Source organism: Lissotriton vulgaris, chromosome 1_1 (assembly GCF_964263255.1).
Source record: "Lissotriton vulgaris chromosome 1_1, aLisVul1.2, whole genome shotgun sequence".
Lineage (NCBI taxonomy): Eukaryota > Metazoa > Chordata > Amphibia > Caudata > Salamandridae > Lissotriton > Lissotriton vulgaris.
This window is the reverse complement of record NC_141685.1, coordinates 1,994,624,322-1,994,648,785: the sequence shown is the minus strand read 5'-3', so window position 1 is coordinate 1,994,648,785 and position 24,464 is coordinate 1,994,624,322. Positions and strand designations below refer to the sequence as shown.

At 42.3% G+C, this 24,464-nt stretch overlaps 1 protein-coding gene across 1 annotated transcript in view; it reads left to right on the top strand.

Moving 5' to 3' along the window:
- CAMK1D (calcium/calmodulin dependent protein kinase ID) overlaps positions 1-24,464 on the top strand; it is a 1,555,766-nt gene that overhangs the window by 1,232,186 nt on the left and 299,116 nt on the right. Inside the window, exon 6 of the mRNA XM_086919868.1 lies at positions 23,341-23,416. Within this exon, the coding sequence (XP_086775994.1) occupies positions 23,341-23,416 (76 nt within the window). The remainder of the gene's footprint in view (positions 1-23,340; positions 23,417-24,464) is intronic.

Genomic DNA, 24,464 nt, shown 5'->3' with positions numbered 1-24,464 from the left:
ACGGGAGAGGCACAAGCTGCGTACCAGGTGGCTAACGCCACTGGAGATGCCCCTTATAGCGAGATAAAGTTGATCATCTTAGACCACCTCGGCCGGGACGCTGAGGCCTACCAGGTATGTTTCAGGAAGGAGAGGGGAACACCCGGCGAAAATCCTAAGACATTGTTCTTTAGACTCAAGATGGCAGCCGACAAATGGCTAACCCCTAGCACTAGCTCCAAAGAGGAGATAATGGAAAAGATCTATTTGGAGCAGTATCTAGACGAACTTCCTTACAACACACAGAAGTGGCTACGACAGCACACTCATTTGACAGCCCAACAAGCCATAGAAATGATGACCACCTTTTCGCGGGTGCAGCCAAAAGTGGGCGGATTAGAGGCAGAGAAACTACGCCTCCAAAACAATCGGGGGGACAAGAAACCCAAGACTATGGACCTACCAAAGCCCAGACGACTAAAATACGAGTTACCCAATGTAAAGGGCCCCCAGTGTTTTGATTGTGGGGAGTAGGGCCATATCACCCGTGCCTGTCCTCAGAGGAGGCCAACAGAGGAACCAATGGAAGTAGGGTATAACCCAAAGTCCATCTTGTACACTGCTGAGATGGGGACCGCGTTCCATGTAAGTGTACAGGTGAATGGCAAGACATTACGAGCCCTACTAGACTCAGGTTGCAAACAGTCAGTAATCCAGAGCATGTGGGTTACCCGGGAGCAGTTAGCGCCTGAATCCCATGTGCACATTAGATGGAGGTGAACGGCAAAGAAATGGGACCAGCTTCTACCCTTAGCCCTTTACGTAATAAGAAGTCAAGTACAAAGCAGCTTAGGCTGTTCTGCGATTGAAATGTTGTACGGTCGCCAACCCCGGAGCCTGCTGGAGATGATGAAAGAAGCCTGGGAGAAAGAGGAGACGCTAGAAACCAGAGGGATGCTGGAATATACTCAAGGATTGAAGGCAAAGATTGGGAAATTGCGTGACCTGGCATTCAGAAATCTAGCCAAGAAACAAGAAAAACAAAGTCACTACTACAACAGAGGGACAAAATGGAGAACTCTAAAGGTGAACGAGTGGGCCCTGGTGCTGTTACACACGTCTACTCACAAGTTCCAGACGGAGTGGAAAGGACCCTATAAAGGTTGGAAGCTCCGCCTCTGGGCCGGAAGCTCCGCCTCCGGGCCAGAAGCTCCGGCCCGAGTGCGGACGTAAGTTAGTAGCCGTAAATCCATTCTGAGATTCCAAAAGCAGTAAGTGCATTCTGTGAATACCAAAAGTAGTAAGTGCATTCTGTGAATACCAAAAGTAGTAAGTTTAGGATTTTGTCTTAAGTTAGTTCTGTGTATCGGGCCCTAAGCTTTTAGCAATTGGTTGTCCCCTAATTTGTCCACTAAGGGCAGATACGTGCTAGATTTCTAAGATAGTTACAATATATATTTACAGACTATGGATATGAATTGGAACCTTTTACATAATGAGATTTTAGCAAATGCGTCATGGAACTGACCTAATTGACTCATAATAGACACCTTTCCTGCCATATTTTGATGGGAATGTTATGTAAGAGATAGCACAGTAAGGTGCAGTGTACTGCTCTGAAGACACAGGTCATTAAGGATTTCACTGTCTGTAAAGGAAGACAAGAATGGACTTTTCTGATGTTTAAAGCTCAAACCAGATAGTTGTAGTGGGGATGGAAAATAAATTCTCTAGCTGCCTGGTGGGGTTGACCACCATATGAAGGCTTCTGGCAGTGGGAGGGGGAGAGGGGAGGGGAGTATAGACAACAAGGAGAAAACACAAGGAGCAGACAGTTTGATGACAGGGATGCATGAAGTTGCGAAGTTGGGCTTTTAAAAAGTGTGGCCTTATTATCGGCACAGAAAAAGTGGGGGTGGGAGAGCACACCCTGATAAGTAAATTATCATAAAATGTAAATCTTGACACTATATAATACAACGGTGCTGCAGTGTGACACTTGTGTGGCTCACTGGTTAGAGGAGGCAGACCTGGAAGCAGAGGTCAGCCCGGGACCAGGGTTCAATTCCCGGCTCGGCGGGGTCTTGAGTCCTAAAAAAAATGTCCTTGGACTCGACAATTCTCGCTCCGGTGCCTACTCGGTTCACACTCTGCGACTCTGGGCAATAGCTTGCTTAATCTCTACAACGGCCCCTCGCGGTGTGATGCCTGGCTTTCACCTTGCAGATACCCTGCCAGGGTTATCACACAGGGGAATACCAGGACGGGTTCCCTAAGCAAGCGCTTAGAAACCGCTCTGTGATTTGCGCTATATAAATTCCTGTACATTTACATTTACTTGCTGTCTATCAAGTGTGGGCTAAACAAATAGAGAAAGTGCTGCAGAACCCGGTAGCAAACACTGTGCACTGTGCACTAACGTCCAGAGGGACTTAACAATGTTGTAAGACAATAAACAGTGATCAATCACAGTTCAAAAACGAATCCTTCAAGTATGACAAAAATGATTGTATTCATCAAAGATACATTAAATCAACATTATGATCAGTTATATATGCAGTGGTTGCAATAGTAGCTTGTGAGCAGCTCAGAGAAACCTATGTACAATCATTACTTCATGACCATAACAATAACAAATGCATTTAGTATAACACTGTCTTCAAATTCTGTGAACAGCCCGATGCATTTCAGGACATTGATGTCCCTTCCTCAGGGGCAATCTATAAAGAAAACAAGATTCAACTTTACAACTAATGATATACATTTAGTTACATTTACATCAGACATCAATGGATAAGGGAAAATTCTATACATAATAGGGATAAAAAGCAATCTACGTGTGCCAAAGAGAACTACTACTGAGTAGTGTGGAAAACTGAGAGCGGTAATAGACCACTTATATCAAAGATTGAAAAAGTGGATCGATAGCTGTAAGGAAGAAACACCCAAAGTGCCATAGTAAGACGAGTGTTCAGAGTATGGTGAGAACTGACAAGAAAAAGTGCATCCCTAATAAAGAAAGCTGGCTGGAACCAATGGTTATAAAACATGGTAAGTGTTAAGGACTTTGAAATACACCTAGTGCACAACCCAAAAATTAACCCAGTGGGTGCAAAACGGCGGAAGAAAATCCCCCTCAGGTACCTGGCTGAATGTTATGGTTGGAGTCTGTAATAAAAAAAGAAAATACTAAAGAACTCAAACCTAATCAAGTTTCACGCTTAAGTTCCCACATGGACCAAAAATAGAACCCACCTTAGCTTAGAAACCGCTACGGATGCAATTTACGTGGAAGCGTCTGCAGGATGGCTTAAAGGTAAAACAGAACGCACCTAATATTAAAGCAGCCGAGCATGTAAAGAAACTGTGAAATTAAAGGTAGGCTGTGACAGCAATGGCGACTCACCCAGAGAAAAAGGTTGCGCAGAATACTAGATGTGCACCAAACGTTCCCTCATGTTCTTCGCTGACCTCACCAACAACTCCTAAGTAACGAACCTGAGGCAGTAAACACATACCGCTTAATGTAACTCTAGACCCTGTTCACCGAGCTGACGTGTTACTAATAAAACCCTGGCGGAACTGAGAAAATTAGAACTTGCCCCAGGCTTACCGTGAAATGAAATAAACACAGTCTGCTGTGCAAGTTAGCTCTGTCGCCAAACAGTAACTGCCACTGCTGAATACTCCAGTTAAAGTATCGCGGCATGCAGTACGATCATGAAAAGTAACATAGGACTAACTAATTCGCGAAAAAAGGGCGCCATGTTAACGTGTGCTTTGAAAGTTTTTTGCTGATACCTTCAGCCATTGCTTCTGCAGATTTACACTTGATATTGAAAGAGTTAGAAAAGAGAATGTCCAAGGTGTGGCCAGCTATATGAGTTGGCCCCTCATTAAGCTGCAACAGACCTAGGAGGGATAGATCCGTCAGTAGAATCTGGACATCGGGGTTAAAAAACGGTGATGGATCAAGCCCTGATCTCTTGACTGGGTAGGAGTATTCTGCATCATTCAGAAACTCTGTCCATCACCACCCCCTTTTCCAAAATCGATTTTGTCCACACTAAGTGTGGAAGGGTATACTTAGACGTGAGTCCCTTGCCCATTGCACCATCAGGATTCAAGCAAGCCGGGCCGACGACGGCTGAAATGCCAGTAACCGGTCCCCGGAAGCTTGTTTCCTTCCCAGTATAAGAATTGGCTTGGTAGTTTGGTTTGCCCTGTTCCCATCATGCACTGGGACAGGAACAGACTAATTTGCATGTAGCCAGGTTCTGAGCTGGGATGGTGCAGTGAGCTAAAAAACGGTGATGGATCAAGCCCTGATCTCTTGACTGGGTAGGAGTATTCTGCATCATTCAGAAACTCTGTCCATCACCACCCCCTTTTCCAACATCGGGGTTATAGTGGCATTCGCTATGGACATTGAAATCTCCCAATAATAAAAAGTTATTTCCCCCTTTCTCATGGGGAGCAAGACACTCCACCAGTTGTAGGGAAAAGTCCAGTAGTGGTCCTGGGGGGGCGATATATTAACGCCCCTTTCCAGCTTTCCTGCAGGGGCAGGTCTATTCTAAAAAGCAGCATCTCTACTGTCACTTCACTACGTTGATATAAGACAGATATGTTGATATTGTGTTTGTGTACAATAGCTAAGCCACCCCCGGTTCTTATAGGCCTATCTAGTATAATCCTTTTTTACCCCTCTGGTATCCTTAGAGTAATGGCCGGGACCGAGTGAGGTTTCATCCAGGTTTCAGTGAAGAAGCCTATCTCAGGTCGACCTCCGGATACAAGGTCCCAGACTTCGATCGAATGTTTAGGCAGAGACCTAATGTTGCACAGCATATTTTCCCACCCTCTGTAAGAAGTCTTTGAAGAGGGATCACTTGAGCAGCTAAATAGATTGGGGGTTGATTGGAAATGGCAACCTCGATAGGAGAATGGGCCTTCAGAGCATGGCCAAGACTCTGTTTTACAGATATGAGGCAGTTTAGTCTTTAAATTCAAGCGCTCTTGTTCGGTATATGATATTTGTATGGGATGGGAGTCTTTTATAGAAAAACGATCTGGGTCCCCGGCTCCTGGCGGCGTTCTGGCGCGGACGGGCAAAGATGGGCTTGCCTTTGGCGTGCCTTCAGCGCACCGCTGGCGTGCCCACTGCGCGCGTCCGCTACGCGCTACGCTCTGCATGCCCCTTTTGTAATGAGGCCCGGTCTGGAAGCTAGACCGCCAACCACCGATCGGGAGTACCACTTCCCTCCACACAAATGGAACTAAGATCCGCTCTTGGAACCCCCCTACATCCACAGGCAAAGCACTGCACCTCTGCATCATCCTGGACTCCTCGCTCACCTTGAACCACCAGATCTACGCCGTCTCATCATCCTGCTTCCACACACTATGCCACTACCGAAAGATCTTCATAATGATCCCCACTGAGTCCAGAAAGACAGTCAACCAAGCACTTGTAAGCAGCAAAATTGACTCCATCAATGCACTCTACGCCCACATCACCCAGAAACTCCTCAAGAAACTGCTGAACATCCAGAACGCCTCCACCAGACTCCTCCTCAACTTACCCCGCTGCAGCCATAACACCAGCCACCTCAGAGATCTCCACTGGCTCCTAGTCAACAAAATAATCACCTTCAAGCTCCTCACACACACCTACAAAGCCCTAAACAGCACTGAACCTGTGTACCTAAACCACCATCTTTCATTCCACATGCCCGCCAGAGACCTCCACTCCACCCAATGGTCCTGGCTACCTTTCCACGTATCCATAAGACCACAGCTGGAGAAAGATCCTTTTCCTACCTCACAAAGACTCTGGGACACCCTGCCTCTCCACCTAAGACAATTGCCGTCACTGCCTAATTCAGAAAGGGCCTCAAGACCTGGCTCTTCGACTGAACGAAAGCATTTTTGATGGACCAGCAGCTCTACCCCACAAACCCTCACCCCCATTCCCCCATGCCTTGAGACCCTTATGGATGAGTAGTTGGATGAGTAGTCACACTTTACAAGCCATTGATTGATTGACACTCAGGTCAACCTGCAGCATGAATTTCTTTTTTTGTAGGAGCTGCCGGTGGGTTTATCTGTACACCAGGGGACGTTAGGTAGTGTCAGGAAATTTGCCTCCCTTTGCCAGGACACAGGTTTCTAATGTGAGCAAAGGTACATTTTTCACACACACCAAGGGGAAAGAAGTGGACAGGGGTGGACCGACTGTCAGTAAAAAATGTTGGAGAAGTATACATGATCTTAGTTTTGGAATGAAGGGCTATTCATTGGGGAATGGTCATCAGGTAGGCCAAGATTTGATTTATAGTTGAGAAAGGAAATCTACATAGAAGTGTTAAAGAAACTCAGAGGAGAAAATTATATCATAGCTGGTCGATGTGCAAGGGAAAGGGGCAGAGAATAAAGTTGAATAGATATCTACATGTAGAAATATAGACAGAAACTGTGCGGAGCAGTAGGAAGTGGAGAAGGAGAGGTTTGTGAAATAGGAAGAAAGATAATTCAGTGATGTGCGAATTTTGTTTTTAAAATATCTTTATTAGGGTTTAACCTCAGCAAACATTATAAAGAATAGAAACACAATGCTTAGCACCCTATAATATTAAATCCATTACAGCAGTCTACAATCTGTCCTGGGACTAATTGTCTATTGATGGGCAGACTAAGATAAGCTAATTAGTGGTGGGGTTCTGTATTGGTTAGACAGTAGGGCAGGTTCACTCATTCTACAGTGTTACAGTTCATCTTATTGTTGAGAAGGTAAAGGGTTAGGTTTTTGTTGGCGAGATTAACCAACTAATACAATTTTGAAAGGCTAGGCCAACGTTCAGGGGCTAGTGACGCTGTCAAATATGATTCTGTAATACAGCAATCAGGGAAGCCCCCAATGGAGAGGGAGATGTGGATAGTTTTGAGTGGTAGAGGCTGATATAATGGAGCTGCTAATATGACAGTGATCCTTGGATACCAGTGGGGAGGCGGAATCCTGTGGACTTGCTGGGATGAAGGGCAGGAAGGGGTCGTTCTAGGCGAAGATGCCTCATCTTTGGGGCGCCAAGAAACCGCTCAGGTGTATGTTGCGCTTAATAAATATTTTAAACTTAAACTTAAACTTAAACTTAAACTTAAACTTAAACTTATTATGAGTGGCATCCACAATGTGTCGTAATCGCTAGCGATGGGGTGTTTGTGGATTACCATGGGTCTCTCCTCTAAGAAGGAGCTCCCCCTCAGCCTTTGCCCATTTGTGAAGTACCTAATTCCAGCCATCTAAGGTAGGGGGAGGAGGTGAGCGCCACTGACTGGTGATAGTTTGTTTGGCAAGCAAAAGTGCCGGATCTAGGAAGCATGGTCTGTTTTTGCTTTCTTGGGCCACTTACATTTTGTCAATGCACAGGCCCACATGTCCAATTCTGTGAGACCTGTTAGTCCTGCAGCCCATAGCAGGATTTCTGACCAGAAAGGTGATGAACCAGTGCAACCCTAAAGCGTGTGATAAAAGTCAGCCGAAAAGGTCTAACAGCAGGCATAGGCTGCATTAGGTGGTTTACCTTGGATGGAGAGAAATAGGTCCTATGGAGGATCAAGAATTGTATTATTTTGAGGCGAGCACTGCGTGATACTCTATTTGGATATTGTAGTGCTCTTGCTCATTCTTTGTCCTGGAGAGCTCTGTGGAACTCAAGTTCCCAGGTGTCCCGGAGAGTCTACAGAGAGAGTTGGGCATAGATCAGGATGGCTTTAGGAAGCCAATAACTAGTCTCCACCCATTTCCCATAGTTTATATAGCTATGGTTTATGTGTCAGAGATAGCCTACCCCAGTGTAGAGAGTATGACATAATGACCCATAGATCTAAAATTGTCCATTGTTTAGTCAGAACTATTCTATAAGCGAGATGAAGAATGATAGATGTCCTATAAGGGAAAAGGTCTCCAAGTGACATGATGCCAGCCTCCTACCAAGTGATGTAGGCCAGAGTTAGTAACACAGCCATGAAGATGGGGGAGACCCAACAGTGGTATTTTGGGGGGCATACAGGGTAACATGGTGAATGATGTTAAGACTATCTACAAAGCATTGTAACACTACTCTAAGAAGTGTTATAGCTTTTGCACACTGGGCCATAAAAACTCTTTCCCAATAGGACAAGGGGTTTGACTTTGATGTTTGACCTCTAAATCCTGTCAATCTTAGTTAGTCCACTGATGGATCTTGTTCTTCGCTGAAAGGGACTGTAATATTTTGAGGATGGGCAATTACCAAATGAGGACCAGGAATATGATAATTGCTCCACTTATATTTTTATCTTTCAATGTCTATCTTGAAAGTCTATCTTCAGAATAAAAAATGTATCAAGCATAGATTATACCCACAACCAAATGATGAGTCAGAATCAGCAGAGTTCAGTTATATCTCATCGTTTAGTATTGATTTCAAAGGAAAAGAAAACATTTAACTAAATGACATACAATCCTATTTTAACCTAGTAGGATTTAATGAAGAAAATATCAAACTGCGAGATCAGATCCAAAGATGAAGGGATAAATCTTCCGCAGCTGAGGGAGATATAGCATTGGGATCAATAGGAAATCTGTTAAGTCTCATTCAAACCCTTGGGAAAGTTCAGATAGTTCCAAGTGACCAGTTCCAGATTTTTAAAGACAGGAAATCTGTCTCAGTCTGTCATTGCCAGAGCAGCATGACATTAACCCTTTCAGCTGACAAGGTTTCCCTATGCTAGCATACCAGCCAGCTGCAGGTTGCAGTATTTCACCTTGTTTTCAGATGTCCAAGCTGACAGCCTCCCTTGCTGCAAAATGGGTGAACAAGAAAACCAAATGAACACACACAGTTCAGTTCCAAAATCTGAGCAATTATACTCCAGGGGTTCCGGGTTTACACTTCTTGACATCATCAGGTATATCAGACCGCTCTGTCCTATTGGTCGTCTTCGATAGGATGAGGATGAATTAGTTGGCAAAAGTATACAATCCGGAAGAATTAATTAAGGCAGGTTACTTAGCTTCCTTAAGCTACTGCAAGGTTTAGTCATATGAAGAATAAGATAATTTCAAGGAACAAGCGAAATCATGCTTTCAGACTTCTGAGAGTTAGTTCTCAAGCATCTGTTGTAGCATGTAACAGTTTCTGTTGCAAGTGTAGTCGAGCTATGCTGTGAATGTGAAAGGAAGCAATTGAAAGTTAGAGCACAAATTGCATCATTCACATTTGGGACAAGAGGCAAAATTAGAGGCCTACATGACATACAGCTTCACAGTGGTTTTACATGAAAAGTTTGAATCTTGCATCGCATAGCATAAAGTCGTAATTTCACAATAAATGCATTAATAAACATTTAAATCATATAATAATTATTTAATGTGAGTATAGGATACTCATAAAATGTTATACACATATATCAAAAAAGTATATAGATACCAGCTTTGTATACATATTATTAGGTCACACATACATTCATAAGTATGTCTAATAAAGAATTAACAAATGATCTTACAACTAAAACTCATGTAACACATACTTTTCTGTTGTCATTTTCAGTGTACACCTAACACATAAAATATTATTTATTTCTATCACAGAGAATATTTAATTTTGCATGTAAGTCTCTTAATCACTTTATTACATTTTCTAATCTGAATTATGAAGGTGTTAATATTTCACATCTATTGAGTAAACATAAATATGATATATACTCATTCTAGCATTCTGCATGCCTTTACAGTGCAGTATCTAAATCAGAGTTACCATTTGTCATTTTCCAAAACGGGGAGCTCTTCACGCAGTTTTATTGTTATTGTGTAAAATATTGTCACAATTATTTTCTTACTTATTTGTCACAATTTTGTAAGATAAAACCTCTGCTCTATCAGAAGGCCGGGAACATTCAGGGGGACTATTGTAGAGGGCTTGGTGACTACATACAACTTAATGGGTCGATTTCTCCTCCAGTCACTGACAAGCAGTCAAACAAGACAGCCACTGTAGTTGTGCAGCAAGGTAGAAATCATGAAAACTTGGGACTCCCAGACCCCGTGGTCCACTAGCAACCTCAGTTTAGCTACCAGTACACTGCAACAGGTTGTGTGTAATATAATATAAAAACAATACAAGAGGGTCTGAGGGAAAATTTAAAGTCTAGTAAAGATTCAGTCCCCCTACCTCTAAAGCTTTTAAAGAACAATAAGAACCTACCAGACTAGAAAATAACCTCTAGATATTTATCTTAAGGTTACCATAGCTCATGCAGATGCTGTACATATATCAAGATCTCAGAAACCAAAGGAAGAACAAAGAGTGCTCAGAACCACTTTAGGGTAAATGGTACCCATCACTACACAATCTTGTGCCCAGTGTCATCATCTGGGTTCCATGCACAACTCTTTAGTGCTTCTCTTAGCAATTAGAGACGGCAACATTCAAGAGTTGTATCCTTCTATGTGATTCTTAAAGAAGGAAAAGACAGCACATGTGATTGAGTAAAAGAGGTATTTATCAGAGTATCATTAGTGTGCAGATCAAAAGAAGAAGTGATAATAGTGCGTTAAAAAGGATAAACCATATCAACGGTGTATTATCCTATAATTCTATGTCTCTTAAGTCTTCCTTCTAAAATATGTGAGAGAGAGGTGAAAACAAATACAAAAATGAAGCAGTTAGAAATTAATCACTGCTTTCCTGGTCGACATGTTTCAACCTTGTGGAGAATTATTCTTCGTGGATTTCTTCAGGACCTACAAATATTTGTTGTCACTGCAATAAACCTATTTAGATAGGGCAATATACATACGATATTGTAGTTTGTACTACTATTCTTTTCTTGATGTTAGCATGATGGTTATGCTACATCTATGGAAAAAATATGTACACATAAAGAGACTTTTAGTAAACCTATGCTTTCTTCGAAACCGACATAATGCAATGCTAGCTTTACAAAATAGCTCGCACAGACAACAAAATCATAATTATGCAATCGGTGGGGTGCTTACCATTGCCATTCAAGAGGTAAACCTCACCTCACTCGGCACCAGATCGTGTGAGTGAAAGGCCCCGCCCTGTAAAAAATGATTCAATAACATACATTCACCATGAATCCAAATACTGATGTCACACAATCACCAGACGCTATGAATTTAAAACAATATGTTTGATTGAAGCAGAATAAAGTATGTCACTCTGAAAAGAGGCCATCCAACCAAGCCAAGAATGAACTAGCATCTATATACATATAATACTCCATCTTTTCTACGCTAATTACAAGAGTTCCACTTCTATGTGGAGTATAGATAACACAGATCATCTGTTTCTATTTCTTGCATTTACTATTCATGTTATGGCCCTTCAATCTCGCAAGGCTTTATAAACTGCTTTCCAAAAAACTCCAAAATTAAGCATTAAGGCTTCTAGTACAAAAATAAGAAGAGGAACAACCACCTTGTACAGCTATGTATTTTTTTTCATTTGTGCAGCTTATATGCTACACTTCAAAATCCGTACACGGAAAAGTAGCAGCGTTTGTAGCTTAATGTAAAATATGCTCCGTGCACCGCTAGATATACGCTTCTCGCATCTACTACAAGAGTAGCTCTTTTAGCAATAGTCAACAGATTAGTAGCGTGGGTCACTCACCTATCCATCGGTACCTCTTCGCCGGATACTGAGCTGGAGTGGAGGTACCGATAGGATGCGAGATAAACATTATATTGAAAAACTAGCATGCAGTACGTCACGTCCATCAACGTGAAATCACGTGACTCATCTGTAGTTCTTTTGTCCAATCATTTTCATGCTTTTTTGGCATACTCTGTCTCATGATTAATGATGACATGTTTACTTGTCTAAACTACAGAATACTCCTATTTGGAAGGGAGTTGTAGTTCTCTATTGTTTGTAAAAAAAGTTATGTAGAAAACAGTGTGTTTAATACAAGTACCCTACCGGAATTCCCCACTTTACTTTTTTCATCAAATCAGGCTAACGCCTCTATATTTTTGTTTGCCTGTACGTTCTATTAATACATATTACCCACATGTTTTCGATTTCATTCACATTGGTGTGTTAATAAAGCCATTTTCTCTACTCGTTTCTAGCTCGATCTCGTGTCGTTACTTAATGGACCATTGCTATAACAGATTGTTTTTTAAAATGGACTCTGGACGGCCCATCATATTATTCAGCCCAATAAAATTCCTGAGCCTGCATTCATTGTTGATGTCAATTTTAGAGACAATATAAAGCATGTATTGTTAAGTCATAGTCGGTATGATTTATTTACAGTTTTCTTAGGTTCTCCATTTTGTTTATACTGGTAAAACTCACAGGGGATCAATCACCTCTTCTAAAGCCTATCAACTAATGTTTGTGGGAACCTTACTACTGTGATTAAAAACCAATTGCCTACAGTGTTTTCAAGTGTTGGCTAGTGCCATCTATTGAATGGAGTCATTCAAACCCATCACATCGCTTTTCAGTTTGAAGACCCATCTTTGTTCTTTTTGGAACAATAAGCTTGCCACATCGTTGCAATGTGATGAAATTATTGGCTTTTCTAACATAGTCCAAACAAAATCTTCAGGTTTATGATTCTGTTCCGCAAAATGTCTAGTCAGTTTTGTCATCGTCTTCAGACATCTGAAAAGACTCTTATGCTCCATCATGCATAATTTTACCTTTCTTGTTGTCATCCCAACATATTTATTATCGCATGGGCATGAGATGAGATAGATCAGATTATCACTGTTACAGTTACTGAAGAATCTTTGTTCCCAGGGCTTTCAGCTACTTATATCTACAAATTTGGACTGCTTTGTCTGAGCATATACTCCACAGGAGCCACAAGGGGAATGACCTTGTACTTTCGGAAGGTTCCATAGAGTAGCATTGGAGTCATATTTTCTATCCTGCGGCCTAGTGTGTACAAGCCTATCCTTTAAATGTGTGCTTCTTTTCAGACTAAACAGAGGCATAGGGATCTTGTCTGCCCAGCTGTTCAGTATTCGCCAGTGCTTTCTGACGCTTTTCTGAATTCTGTAAGTTAGAGCACTGAAAGTATGCACTAAAGTCAGCCAACCCAAAGGAGTTTTTTGTATTGGTACAGCAATTAGTGCCTCCCTTTTATTATTCTGTGCACGTTTCCTAGCTCTTTTAATCAGACTCTTGGGGTATCTCTTTTCTTCCAGTTGGAGTTTCAGAATCTCAGAGTGTTCTTCATACTTGACCAGTGTTGAACAATTCCTCAGCACTCATAGGAATTGCCCATAGGGCAAATTTTCTTTCAATGATTTTGGATGCTGGCTGTCAAAAGCAAGTAACGAATTGCGTGCAATGGGTTTCCGATATATTTCACTGTGCAGTCGCCCATGTGTGTGAAAAATTGACAAGTCTAGAAAGGCAATCTTCTCTTTGCTTATTTCTACTGTAAATCTTAGAAAATTATTCCTACAGTTCAACCATTCTTTAAAGGCCACAATTGACTCCAAAGTGCCTTTCCAAACCACTAAAATATAATCGATATAAGGTTTCCAGAAGCGTATCGATGAAACAAAAGGGTTCGACTCAAAGAGAACATGATGTTGCTCAAAAGCATGGACATATAAATTTGCAAAGCTAGGCGCAAAAATACTGCCCATGCTGGTCCCAGATATTTGCAAAAAGATTGTTTCTTCGTACTTGAAAAAATTATTTTTCATAGCTATCTGTGCTAGAGACATTATAAAGGAAACAGGTGTTCTAGATTTCAAATCAACGTTACTCAATAATTGGGAAATAGTATCTAGAGTTTCATCCTGTGGGATTGACGTATAGAGCGATTCGACGTCAAATGACACCAAATAATCAAGTTCTACGTCAAAGTCAATGTCTGGTAACAGACGAAGTACGTCTTGCGTATCAAGTAGAAATGTAGGCATAGTCCTAACTAAGGGACGCAAAAAGAAATCCACGAATGTGGATAGTGGCTCCAACAAAGAACCCATGCCCGAAATGATGGGCCTGCCAGGAGGTGGTCTCTGGCACTTATGTATCTTCGGGAGACAGTAGAAATAGGGCATTGTCGGATGAGTAGCCTGTAAAAAAGAAGCTTCTTGTTCTGTAATCCAATCATGTTGGAGACCTTCTTCAACCAAGCCCTTGATGGTCTTCTATAGCTGTTCTGTGGGGTCTTCTTTTAATGGTTTGTAAGATCGAGTATCCGAGAGTTGGTGTAGACATTCATCACGATATGATATTGTATCCTGAATTACTATTGCACCACCCTTGTCCGCCGGTTTGATAGTTATAGAGCCATCAGCGGACAGGGTTTGAAAAGCTAACTGTTCCTTTTTTGGAAGATTGTGGAACACTTTCTGATTTCCTGCCAAGGGGATCATCGATATTTCTTCTTGTACCGCTTTCTCGAACGCTATTACTTTAGGTGGTACACTCGCTGTCGGTGGAATGAATGTTGAGCGTTTCCTCAGTCAAGTATTTTTATCAGAAGTCTATTCTGACTCCAGTTCTTTATCTTTAAAAAAATGATGGAGTCGGATTTTACGAAAAAACTGAGCTAATACGCAATTCACAGAAAAACTGTCCCCTGCATTAGTTTCCACAAAGCCTTGTCCTCGATTGAGAACTTGATTCTCATCGTCGGACAGTATTCTTTTGCTCAAATTCACTACAAGGCTTGTTCTGTGCTTGTACACGCTTGACGGCATTTCTTTGTCTGACTCCTCGTTCCCATGTATGTTGTAGTGGGTTGGTTCCAATGTACCTGTGTGTTGTTTCTTCTTCTTCCCCGTGGCCTCCCTGGGCCATACGCTAGAAAAGGATGGTCTGGGAAGTTGTGGGGGTGTCCTTGAAAATGTGGTATTGGAGGTTGGAAGTGTGATGGTGGAAAGCCTTACGGGTTCGGTGGCCACCACTGTTGGTACTATTATCACTTCTTCTTTTGCACTGCACACTAATGATACCCTGATAAATAACTCTTTTACTCAATCACATGTACTGTCTTTTCCTTCTTTAAGAATCACATAGAAGGATACAACTCTTGAATGTTGCAGTCTCTGATTGCTAAGAGAAGCACTAAAGAGCGGTGCATGGAACCCAGATGATGACACTGGGCACAAGATTGTGTAGTGATGGGGTATCATTTATCCTAAAGTGGTTCTGAGCACTCTTTGTTCTTTCCTTTGCTTTCTGAGATCTTGATATATGTACAGCATCTGCATGAGCTGTGGTAACCTTAAGATAAATGCCATTTAATATAGCCAAGAACTGAGTCCAGCTCATGGAATATCTTAAAGTTAGGAACATGGGTTAGTTGACAAAGTAATATAAAAGGTGCAGGAGCATGACTATTTTTGGGAGGGTGACCCTTTCTGCGACTGATAAGAGAAAACTCATGCAGAAGCTCACCTATCTTCTAAACACCCTGATCATCTTGAGATTACCTTCATGAATATCCTGGTCAGCACGATATATTTAAATGCCTGTGTAGCAAAAGGAAGTGCCCTCCCATCGGAGCGAGCTCCCACCTATAGCTAAGACAATCTGAGGGGTAGAGGAGGATAGTGGGATAAGGCAAGACTTTGCCAAATTCCATGAGAAGACAGTAAGAGAGGTTGTTATGCAAGTCCTGTAGGTATAATAGAATGTCATTGGCCTAGAGGGGGATGACGGAAGTGGTATTATACTAACAAGTCATTCCCTCCACCCTTGCATGTATCACAAGTGGTTCTATAGCTTGGGTGAACAGAAGGGTAGAGATGGGGCAGCAGTTGTGTGCCCCGCGGTGGATACGGAAGGAGACCGAAATAGAATGGCCCAGGCGGATTCTGGCTTGTGGAGTATTGTAGCGGAGTTGTGATGTGACAATGTTGACTTTGGTGGAGAGATTTGCTAACATGACTGAGTGGTCTGTGTCATGAAACACAATAAGCTTGAGAGTTATAAGGAACATGGAGGAGATTTTTCTAGAGAGAAGTGATGGTTCGAGGGTCTGGAGTGCTCTGAGGGGGCAAGAAGATTGTTGGAGAGAATGTGGGTAACCCGATTAAACACAATGTGTTAAGTTTCTGAAGGATGGCCACTTGAGCAATGGTGAGAGCAGCATGCATTGAAGGTACGGTGGAGAGGTGCAGAGAAGAGAGGGAGTACACATTTCATGGCTGGACTCCTGAAACGAGGACTACAGGATTAATGGTTTGGGGGGTTCTTTGACTGCAGTACGTCACGGTAAACACCTTTGACAGGGTTACCTTGCTAGCTGAGTACGCCGATTCAGTGCCTTTGGCATTATTCGCAACCCTTATGATTTATGTTTGTGAGGTTGTTAGTATTTGCAGGACACATTATTAGTGTGTGTGGCTGAGTAAGAGGTCGGGCGAGTGAGGTCCCGTCTGAAGTTTGTTTGTGCCGTATGTACCTGCAATTTGGCTCCTGCAGATGCCTGTAGCCCGCTGCCGAGTAAGATGATGTGCTGAAGAGAGAAGTTTACCGAGGAGCTGTTGGCAGGCAGGCTGCAGGTGTGTTAAACGGCGATTTCCAAGCGTTTTTGGAGTGGCGTGGAACAGCGGTAGCAAGCAGCATACTTGGAGGCTGTTCGGGCTGAGGCGGTCACAGCTACACACCTGTAAGGAGTTGGAGTTCGCAGAGCCAGTAGAGTTCAGCGTCTTTACCGAGAAGGCGAGCCGGACGTGGCAATCTGGCATTGCTCATGGAGAATAATAGTTTGCGGCGTGAAGCAGCAAGCGTGAGGAGAGGAGCGAAATCTGTAGCAGAGTAGGGGGGAGAGGCTACTGCCGTTCAGCGCTGTTTATGGAGCAGGCTAGAAACAAAAGCAGAACCTACGGACTTCGGTGGAGCCAGGGTCTAAGTGAACCGAGTGGAGCAGGAGCTGGCTGGAGCCCCGAGAAAGGCACAGTGAGTCCGAGGCTAATTGCTTATTCACAAGACTTTTTTTTCCTAAGGCATTACTATGTTGGGACGCTTGCCTTACACCTACCCTGCCGTGAGGGCAATGGCTCACCGGTCTGGGTGATAGCGGGCTCCAGCAGATGCCGTGAGGGGAACGGCAGTACCTGACATCGCATTACAGCCTGCACCTACCGCGAGGCGCCCAGAACTACCCCACCCAGGTGCCCCGGCGGCAAAGTCACGTCCCTGACACCAGCACTGCGCCCGGAGGCGCCTGAAAGGAGAGGAACGCCTCTCGCCCCGCGAGTCGCGCGTGGGAGAGCGCCGGGAGAAGCCCGGGACAAGGGCGGGACAGTCTGTGCAGTTTGGGCAGATCGGGGCAGGGCAGGGCCATCCCCTTGATACTTCTCACACCCGAAAAGTAAGCACCGGACATTTTATCATCATGACACTTAGTTTATTTTAAAACATACCCCGTGTTTCATACTTCCAGACAGGAAGTACTCGTAATGTTATAACTATTGTCTTCGTGTGCCATTCCCAATTAACCTTGATTCTAAAGGTACTAGCGCTTTAAGAGTTAATATTTTGGCAATACCAATGGCTAATAACAAATCAACCATGGACAATTATTTAGTCAAAATGGTGAGTAAGATTAATGACGATAGAAGGAAATCACTGGGTCGGGAGAATTCGCCGCCAGTGATAATTACTACTCCCCCTGGTGACAGTAGCAATTTGATTCTGGCCTCTCCTCCTATTTCTAATGTTGCTACTGATGTCCCTATAGTGGAAATCCCGCCAATATTAGTTGCAGATCAGGATGCAGTAGACCAGGAACCTCCAGATGATTCCCTGGATATTTCAATACGGCGCTCCCCAGCCAAGAGAGCTGTAAGGAAATGTAGGAAAACACTGACTAAGCGGCTCGGAACACAGCACAAGAAAACACTTGAAACAGTGCAGAGGAGCACTGTGGGCCACAAGGAGACTATGACTATTAACAGTGGCACCAGCATGAACTCTGATCTTTTGGACCATATAGCTAAGATGCTTGAGGCTAAATTAGAAATTGTTGTTAAGCCTCTAGTAGCAAAAATAGAAGTTTTGACAGCTGATGTGTCTAGATTGGGAGGTCTTCTAACCCGGATAACTAGAGACGAGGGTCTGAAATTGAGGGAAATTGAAGATATACCTGGAAATGTTGTACAGAAGCCATCGGTGGGGAGGGTAAGCTTGGCTAAAGCCAGGGAGACTAGGCAATCGGCTGGTCAGACTACACAGACCAAAGTGGTCCCAACAAGCATAGTGGGGTCATCAGTCCCACCGAGGAAAATGCGCCCAACTAATCTCCCACCAGATTGTGAACCATATGTTGTCGTACTCTCCAATGTTCCACCCTTAGACTCTACAGAGCCTAATTTCCGCCAGGAATCTCATGATTCACTTAAACATAAAACCGTTTCCTGGCTGAATAAGAACTGTGGGTTCCCGATAAACTATTCGGACCAGATATTAACAACTAGACGGGTACCCTGGATTGGTAATGCCAGGAAAACTTGCAGGGGTGAATGTATCATTATCAATTTTAGGCACCCTCAACATGTTGCGACTGTGTTACTTAGAGCAGCATCCCTGAAACTGGGTGAGAACAGTGTGGGTGTGCACCCTCTGGGATATTTCTACAGCCATTTAGCAAAGGTCCCTCAGCATAATACCACAAGTAGGCCTCCTAATTCCAGCAGATATCCAATCTTTGAGATCCCTACTCATAATAGATATCAGGCATTGAGTACCTTGGATCAGAATGATTGACTCTTGTCGCTTGGCAGCACTGGCCTGGGGGTATCCTCAAGTATTCAAGATGGGAAGTTAAAAATGAATAATCTACAGTTTATGCAATCAAAGATAGTGGTGCCCACACTGAATTACGAGGATATCCCTAGATCGGATCCTGCCGTAATGGCAGCGGTGAATGATCAGACTTCTGATTGTACTGAGGATAGCATTGGCAGCCCAGGAGAGGTCGGATTATGCTGCACCGATAGTATTAGGCCTGAGGAAATCATTAATGGAAATACTCTAATGGATGAAACAAATATCAAAACTGTCCCTCTAGATGGCAAATCTATACAAGACATATTTTTGGATGCACCCCTACCCAGTCTCAAGGAAAATTTACCCGTCAGATTAATATCATGGAATATAGCAGGCTTAGCTAGGAACCTCCGGGATCTAGTTTGGTGCACCTACATTGAGGATTATGATGTCATCCTCCTTCAGGAGACCTGGGCCTTAGAAACCCCACATAGGCTCAGGTACAAAACTTTTCACTGTAACGCAATCCCCTTTCCAAGAGGAAGAGCGTCGGGGGCCTGGTGATTTGGGTGAGAGTCAATTTAGAAATAGAAGTTACCTTACTGTCAATTCCTTCTCCTGATTTATTGGGATTAAAGATGGTGATAAGGAATAAAGAATCTGTATTTCTTATAAATATATATAACAGACCACACTCATCAAATAAGGAATCTAAGGTAGTAGAGTTACTGGACTCCTTTTTAGACACACTAGGACCAAATGCACAAGTGGTATTAGGAGGGGATTTCAACTGTAAATATGAACCAGTGTTGGGCCTCGATAACTTACTCGATGAACAGGATATGGCAAACGATATCCCAAATTTAGATTCTACTGGGATAGTTAAATGCACCGTGGCAGCAACCCAAATTCTACAGCTGACCTTGGGTCATGATTTAAGGGCGTGTAATGGCCGCTTACAGTCTGATAGACCAGCAGCCCCAACCTTTTATAAAGGCAACTGTAAGTCACATATAGATTTTATACTGGTATCTCTGAGTCTATGGTATTTAATTATTGACTTCAAAATAGACATTAGGACAGAGAGTGACCATCTTCCACTCCAATTATGGCTAAATCCCCAGCCTTTTATATCTGAAATAGTGGAAGTAGTTGCAGCAAGTAGTCCCTTTGGGGAACCTCAGGTATAAAATAATAGGCGTGCTCTGAGATGGCCCTATATCCTGGCTAAAGATGCGACAATGTTAAATATTTATAATACCTTCTCTGACACCATTGCATCTTGCCAGGAGCCCGTATTGGGCACCCAGGGTGTTCTAGATCTCCACTATCAATTGGTTGATGCGCTAACTCCCTTTTTGAGTAACATTTGTAAAAGGGATAAGAATTTAAATGAAAATCACTTAGAGCTAGCTAATCCCTGGTATAACAAAGAGTGTCGTCAAGCTAAGTCCAACTTGATCCAGGCTGTTAAAACAAAAAATTCACAGTCTATAAAAGTTAGTAGGAATGCATATAATAACATTTTGATTCATGCGAAAAAGGCATGGGATGACGCATTATGGGATGATCTACTAACTGCAGCCAAATTGAGAGACCAAGGTACCTTTTGGAGTCTAATATCAAAGGGGAATAGAAAGGGTAGATCACCTAAGGACATCTACCTAGACGAAAAAACATGGTGTGACCACTTTAGTAAACTTTATTCACACGATGATGGGTTGCCCATGCAAGATGAAGAGAGTACCTTAGAATTGAGCACCGTGCCCCTACGTTTTAGCATAGAGGAGACCATGCGCTCTATTCCTGAGTTGCTTCCTTTCAGGAAGGCACTTAAAACCTTCCTTTTTACCACAATCTAGTCCCATTTTTTTCTACCTTTTCTGTCGTGTTGTGTTATTATTCTCCAAAGCGCCGGGACGCCACTTTGCTGCGGCATCTGTGCGCTATACAAAAATCATATAACATATAACATAACATGCAGGCACTACAGGCCATTAAAGCAGGTAAAGCCCCAGGACCCGATAAGATCCCTGGCGATTCCTGATAGCTGGAAAGGGGCAGAAATTGTAACAATTTTTAAAAAAGGGGATTGATATGACCCGGGCAATTATCGCCCAATTAGTTTAATTGATCTTTTACAGAAGGTTTTTGCCAGACATATTTTAAACATACTTTTATAATGGATAGAGGGGACTCAGATATTGACTAAATACCAGGCATGGTTTAGATCAAAAATTAGCACGGTGGATCAAGTGTTCAGGTTCGCTTGTATCTGCTGGAAGTACATTAACATAAGAAAGGGTAGCCTGTACGTGGCATTCATAGATTTGAGGGCCGCCTTCGACCTCGTTCCACGTAATCTTCTGTGGATCACACTAAGAAATATGGGGGTCCCCGGAGAGTTACTAAAAGAACTTATTAGACTACACATAGGGAACTACGCCAAAGTCAGATGGGGAAAGGGAGGTGAGGTTTCAAAGCCTATACCTGTGAGTCAAGGCGTGCACCAAGGCTGTGTGCTGGCGCCTACGCTCTTCTCATTATATGTTAATGATATACCTACATATCTAAGGGATTGCGACCATGACTCCCCGAAGCTAGGAGATGAGGCGATTACGGCACTTTTCTTTGCCGATTTTACAATCCTCATCTCACAGAGCCCGAATGGTCTCCAAAATCTGGTGAATTCATTCTATGGTTACTGTGTAAAGAAGGGGTTAGAAATAAACTCATCTAAAACAAAGTACATGTCCATAAACCTGCAAAAGTCCTTTAGGAAAAATTTGGCTTTAAATAATCAAAAACTGGAGTATGTGGAGAGTTTTAACTATTTGGGCATTACGCTGGACAGTAGCCTTTCTTGGAAGGGGCATTTGGTAAAAAGTAGACTGTCCTTCAAACAAAATTCGATGCCCATCTTAAAACTGCATGGAGCGAGTCATTCTAAAGCTATTACGCCGGCACTGGAAGTATTTAAGGCAAAGTCCCAATCTGCGGCACTTTATGGGGCAGAGGTCTGGGGGCATTGCTGTAAGACTAACTTTGAAAGGGAAGAAAACCATTTTATACGCAGGTTGCTCAAATTACCAACTAGAACTCCCCTAGTCCCAGTGTTTTTGGATATTGATCTTAAACGGACAGATTACCAAGCAATCCTATGGCCATTATTGTATTGGGTAAGGCTATGGACAACCCCGGAGTTGTGTGACTATAAAAGTGGATTGAGAGAAATTATCCAGATTGATTATTGTAAGAAAATCGCTTGGTTAAAACACATTTCCTTTTGGTGTATCAGGCTAGGGTTGTCCCATTATTGGGAAGAACCCCAGAATATGACACCCCGTGTAAAAAGCTCTTAAAATCGATTTTCTGGTCTTATGTCAATGATGAGCTACTCCATAGTTCATCCATTGGCACATTGACTCAGAAATTCTTGATTGTAAAGGACAATGCTGCATTTGAACCATTCATGGATGAGATAGCACCACCACTAGCAAAAACTTAATATTTGCAATTTAGATATGGGGTGCTTCAGACGAATGCTAACACATGCAGATGGGGGGGTAAAAATGATAATGGTCGTTGTATCCTCTGCTCCCAAAAGGCAAGGGAAAACGATGTCCATTTATTGTTTTTTTGCCCGGTCTACAAGTCACCTAGGAACCGTTGGATTAGACCCCTCTGAAATAATATGGGCGTTAGGTCATACAAAGAGGCAGAGCGTATAATTAAGTCTAATATCTCACAACTGGTAGTGTTTTGCACAAGTAGGTTTTTATTTAACGTGTACCTCATTAGAAAACAGCTTGGTTACAAGCTGTAATGCAGTAATGGGGTCCGTAGTCTTCTCTAACCTGTATAAGTTAGTATAGAATGCACTGAGTTCACTTTCTAAATGTGGTTTTTAAAGATTTTAAACTCTGTTTTTTTAATCTGGCTTTTAAATTATGGAATATAACTTTTTAATCAAATTGCATTTTAACATAGTATTGCAAAATTATTGATATGGATTCATTGTTACTTGCCCCATTATATTAATTGTAACCTGTTTATGTGTCTATTTGTGGTAAAGGGCACTGTATATATTGTCTGTAAATGTTTTCTTTTTTTCTGTACTTCCTGCTTTTATGGCTATATTAGCCGAAATAAAGTTGAAACAAACTATTAGTGTGATCTGTCACAAAAATCTGCTAAACTATGACATTTCGACTTCCTAAAGACAATCTTAAACACAATTTAAAAAAAAGTCATTTCTTTGGTTGAATAAATTGCAACAGAGACGTCTGATTCATTAAAGAAAGAGGCGCCTTAGTTGAAGCAAAGAGTAGACAGGTCTGCTTTGAACATCATCATTAACCTGTGTTCAGCCTTTGTGTCTCTTTACAATTTCTTATTCTTTATAAATATTCAGAAATATTATTTGAGTGAATACATCCATCAAAGTGAATTCCGTAGTTTAGAATGAAATATGGACTTAATCTGGGTGTTTGTCTGCAATATATTTTTTATGCCTTTTCTGAAACTTCGGGAGGGTTTCTGCTTTACCCATTTACCTATTTTCACAGTCATTTTCATGTCTTCATTGTTTTCACAGCTCCGGAAGTGCTGGCCCAGAAACCTTACAGCAAAGCAGTGGATTGCTGGTCCATAGGAGTCATAGCATACATTCTGTGAGTGCATATTTCCTTTTGTAAGAGAAGCATTACTGTCTGCTGTACTCAAGTTCACCCACTTTCTTTGCATAAGACTCGAGAGGCATTAACGCTGGTACAAGTATTTTAAGCCAATGGCAACATTCTTTGTACAGCATCCCTAGAGCCAGTGAAAGAAGGGTATGCTTGGTTTGATGCACACATTTCTGTATAGCATGCCGTTCACTGAGTCCAATCTGTGTTGAACTGCTTAAACTTTCATCCGTGTAAGGTCGATATTATAAGTTCATTTAAATTGGAAAATTACAGTACTTTGAGTTTAGTTTTTGAGCACTGATAGAAAATACAATACTGGGATCAGCAAATTAAAAAGACAGCTCTCAAATGATGGGTACAGGGCCATGACACCCTCAGTTAGTGACTGAGTTAACCCTGGAGTGGTGGGGGTGAAGACTGCAACTCAGTTATGAGTGTCTTTTCAAATATTACTTTTTAAAAGCACAGTTTAAATTATTTGTTATGCATACATTTGCGTTAGGCTTATTTTGCTTGTATTATGCACAATGAGAAACTAAATTGCACCTCGGTGCAGTGGTGAGGTTGGCTGAGAAAATTGAATATTCTTTGTTGCGTGGTTGCAGCACCTCGAACTATACCTCAGTGAGAGGAAAGCAGGCTCCACAATGAAGTGGGCACTATGTGAAAATATGCAAAACTCAGCAAAGCTCCACTTGGAACCTTTGGTGGTGGTGGTTGCCATTGTGCAGTTATAGTTAGGTCTGAGTTTCCATTGCCAGAGCATTTTTTATTTCGGTAATACCTTTGGCACCATTTGTCTTCACAAAACTTTCCATACAAAGTTCACCATAGCTTGTTCCTGGAAGGTTTCGGCGTGATAAATAAAGCCGGGACCATGAAAAGGGAGGTCTCAAAGCTTTAGTTTCCCATGATAATTCCCTATAGGATATTTTGGGAAGTGATACAGAAAAAATGGCTCAATAGAATTACACCAAGTTTGGCAAACATTTAAATCTAGCTATAACTTGCACCGCTAAGATGCACTGCT